This window comes from Balaenoptera borealis (genome assembly GCF_965194805.1).
Source record: "Balaenoptera borealis genome assembly, chromosome: 2".
Lineage (NCBI taxonomy): Eukaryota > Metazoa > Chordata > Mammalia > Artiodactyla > Balaenopteridae > Balaenoptera > Balaenoptera borealis.
This window is the reverse complement of record NC_138867.1, coordinates 96,692,128-96,695,845: the sequence shown is the minus strand read 5'-3', so window position 1 is coordinate 96,695,845 and position 3,718 is coordinate 96,692,128. Positions and strand designations below refer to the sequence as shown.

The 3,718-nt window shown below is 57.0% G+C and overlaps 1 protein-coding gene across 2 annotated transcripts in view; it reads right to left on the bottom strand.

Moving 5' to 3' along the window:
- Window positions 1–3,718, bottom strand: part of LVRN (laeverin) — a 164,618-nt gene that overhangs the window by 77,688 nt on the left and 83,212 nt on the right. Inside the window, exon 6 of one of the 2 annotated variants that reach the window (XM_082375681.1) lies at window positions 1,631–3,715. The exons of the other annotated variant lie outside the window; for it this stretch is intronic. Within the exon in view, the coding sequence (XP_082231807.1) occupies window positions 1,631–2,325 (695 nt within the window). The 5' untranslated portion in view covers window positions 2,326–3,715. The remainder of the gene's footprint in view (window positions 1–1,630; window positions 3,716–3,718) is intronic. 2 annotated transcript variants of the gene reach the window in all.

Genomic DNA, 3,718 nt, shown 5'->3' with positions numbered 1-3,718 from the left:
TTTGAAAGCTCTCAAAATATGGTTTCTAGTTACTACTAGAGTTGGCAGCACAATAGAAAAATGGAAAGGGACTTTCCTTTCCCGTGTTTGCTAGGGCAGTTTGTCCAGGCCACAGCCCCATTAAGACAGGAAGAAGAAAGAGATGGTGAAGAGAGGAAGATTTACTAACTGACAGCAGAAAACACTGTCAGGTAGGTGTGCAAAAAAGCATCCTTTTCTCCCCCTCTGAAAAATCCTGCACCTTAACAATACACAGTTATTTCAAAATGTTTCCAGAGCCCATAAGTCCAGTAACACATTATCCTCATGAGAAACTTTTCAAAACTGTTTCTCAGGTGTTGATGCATTTTTGAGAGAAAAATCAAGCATACTGTCCTTAAAAACAAAAGTTACAGATTATGCTTCCACTTAGGCCAGCTTATTAAACTTATTTTAAACCCCTGAAGTTTTGAAAATAGTGCAGGAGAAGATTTAGGGGGTAATTTAGTGGGTTTCTTTCCCTCAGAGAACATCTGAGAACATTTTCTCTAATAATGAAGGGCAAAGCACATGCAGTTGTGTAAACCGCAAAGGCTCCACCACTGCATGAGAGAAGCAGGAGCTCACCAGTTTGAAAAAAGAACATTTCCCTGGCGCTTGCCGGGGGTCAGTAATGTGGTCCCAGAGCGTGGAAAGAGGCAATTCTTGGGCTGGAAGCATTCCGTGTGGGAGACACTATCGCAAACGAGTGTAAAGAGAACACGTGTACACTATGTGAGCCTGCAGACTCAGAGGGGAGGTCCCTTGTCATCGCTTTTACTTTTTTTTTTTTTTTTCCCTGAATCCCGAAACTCTCGCACATAGCCGGTCAAAGAGCGGGGAGGAGAGGGGATGCCGCTGCTCACCCGCAAAACGACACGCGGGGCCCGGGCAGGGGGTGGGAGGGCAGGAATGAAAGGGGATTCTGAAGTTTTGGAGAACCTTAGCAAAAAGAAAAAAAAACTGTGAAACGAACAGCCGCGACGTGGGTCTATTTGTTGCAAGAGCAGCAGTTACGGAGCGCCCAGGCAAAAGAGTCAGGGCAGGAAAAGCGCAGAGAGGCGCTGGGGAGGAACCGCAGAGCGGCAACGGTGCTCTAGCGCCGTGCTTATCCAACTCTAACGCGGGTGAATCACCCGAGGAGCTCCGGTAAAACGCATATTCGGATCCCCTTGGTCGAGGGTGGGGCTTAAGAGTCTGCATTTCTAACAACCTCCCAGATGTTACGTTGGGACCGCGGACCAGCTACTCAAAGTTTTGGACCAAACTTTGAGTAGCTAGGGGTTTGCTCGTTGCCCTGAGTAAATTCTGGGTTAGAGAACAAAGGGGTTCTCTGAAGAGGACAATAAACTTTTGCGGTAGCAGCGACCTTAAAAGGGGCAACGATAGAAACGAACTGGATGGGCAGGGATGGGGCTGAAACCTGGCCAAAGGAAGAGGGAAAGGGAGGAAGGAGGCGCTCACCCTCTGACTCTAGAAGAAAACTTCGCGAAAGATGGGGTGGGTTTCTTTGCAAAGGGCAGGAGACGCGCACCTAAGCACCTGAACCCGCAGCCTGCGCGCGTGGAATGCGGGACGGGGGCCGAGGAGGCCAGGGCCGTCCTGCCCTTACCTGCGCTCACCCTGGTCCGTGTAGAGATTGAGGAAGAGTCCCTCCCTGGTGTCCTGGTACACCGGGCCGGAGAAGCTGAGCTGTAGTTCATAGCGGCTCCCGGGCTGCAGGGCTTCGCCGAGCTCTAGCACCATGTACTGCATGTCCAACGCGAACCACACCTCGTCCACCGGCACGCGGCCCACGGTGGCGTCTCCGGCGTCCGGGGACAGTGGTCCCCGCACCTCGGCGCTTTCACAGTCCAGGAAGAGGCTGTGAAGCAGCAGCCGCGCGGTGGCCGCGATGCAGCGCACGGTGATGTTCACGCGGCCAGTGAAGCGCAACGCCGGCGCCGAGAGCTCTTCTGGCCTCAGACGGGGCCACAGCTCCAGCTCATAGTGCAGCGGCACGAGCCAGGGCGGCAGGCGCAGCTGGTCCCAGGGCCCCGGGGGTCGCCAGTTGCGCGGGGTGGGCGCCACCTCCTTCTCCAGAGTGGGGCCGGGCTTCGGGGTCCGCGCCGGCTCCTGCCTGCCTGGCGGGGAGGGCGCGGCGTGCGGGCCCCCGCGGTCGTGAAGCTCCGACGGCGGGACGCGCTCGCAGTGGCCGTACAGGGCGGCGAGTACGGCCAGCGCCAGCAGGAGCACGGCAGCCAGCCCGGCCAGCAGCAGGGCTACCACGCGGCTCACGTAGAAGCCGGAGCTGGAAGGGGGTCCCATGGCCGCAGCCCGGGGCTGGGGGTAAGGTGAGAGCCTGGCGGCGGCGGCGGCAGCGTCGGCTCAGACCCCCGGCCTGGGTGCTCAGTGATGGGACCCCCGCCCTTCCTCTCTTGTACCGTCCCTCCCTCCTCGTCGAGGAGCCTGGGAGACAGGAGAGAGTTGTTGGGACCTCGGCTTCCCCTCCCAGCTAATCAGATCCAGGTCCCTGCCTACCCACCCCCGCCCCCTCCAGGGCCTGGGGAAGAGGCGGACCTGGCGCAACTGAGCGCGCGCCCCTTTGGGTCTGAAGGGAAAGACCTCGCAGAGGAGCTTCCAGAGTAGGCGCAGGGAGGGGACGGTCGGACCAAACTCGAATTTGGGCACCTCCGACGGGGGGTATTTGGATTCACGGGATTTGTTGGGCGTGACCCGGTGCGGTTTCGGGTGTTGTCGGAAAAGAGACAGGTACAGAGCACCCTCAACTCCTTGACTGTAGTGATGAGCTGCGGGCTGCACACTTGCCGGCCGCTACCTAGGGATTCGTGCGCTGGGGGCTGGGGTGAGGGCTTACGAACCGGGACTTTGGGGCACATGCTTTGAAATGAACCTGCTAGGTACAGCCGCGCTGTCTGAAATGACTTCCGGAGCCAAATTTTTGGCCCTACGTTCGCCTCCTGCATAAGCTCGGGCCTCTCGTGGCCCAGGCAACAAGTGTGAGGCTGGGAACAAGGTCAGGGGTGTCCCGGAGCCTTTTCCGAGCTTGGGAAGTGGAGCTGGAAGACGGGACGACAAAAAACCGGAGAGCGTGGCGTCTGCGTCTCCAGGTGAAGGAGAGTGGAGGGCCGCTTTACCTTGGGAAGGGGCACGGCAGGAAGCCGCCTCTTAGATCCGCAACTGCCAGGGATGGGGTTTCCAGTCCTGGGGCAGCGTCTGGCTCTCCGCACCCCTGCCCGGGGAAAGAGGACGCCCTGCTTTCGAAACCTACTGGTTTCAAGCACAGAGAATAATACAGTCCGGTGGCCAGCCTTTTCCACTAGGAAACCGCCGGCTGGAATTCATCTCCCAGGCGGTGCCCTAGTCGGCGAGGTCTTTGGCATCCTCGGCATCTGTTTGCTATTTATCTGATACTTCTGGGAGAGTTCCGCGTCCTGTGAGCCGAGTTCCCAGTCTGCGAGCAGGCACTCGAGTGAAATGAGAATGGCGTTGCAAATACTCAGGAGGTGCTGGGGAAGAGGGAGGAGAGGTGATTAAAGATCCTGCTGCTGGCCGATGATTTATCTGAGGGTATGCCGTCTTTAGACTCCTTCAGTTTTTTTCAGAATGAAGAGAATTTTTCCGTCGCAGCCATAAAATGGTCTTCGCTTTTCTGCTTGGAACTGTTATCTCCATTCCAATGAGGAAACCCTTCCACCTG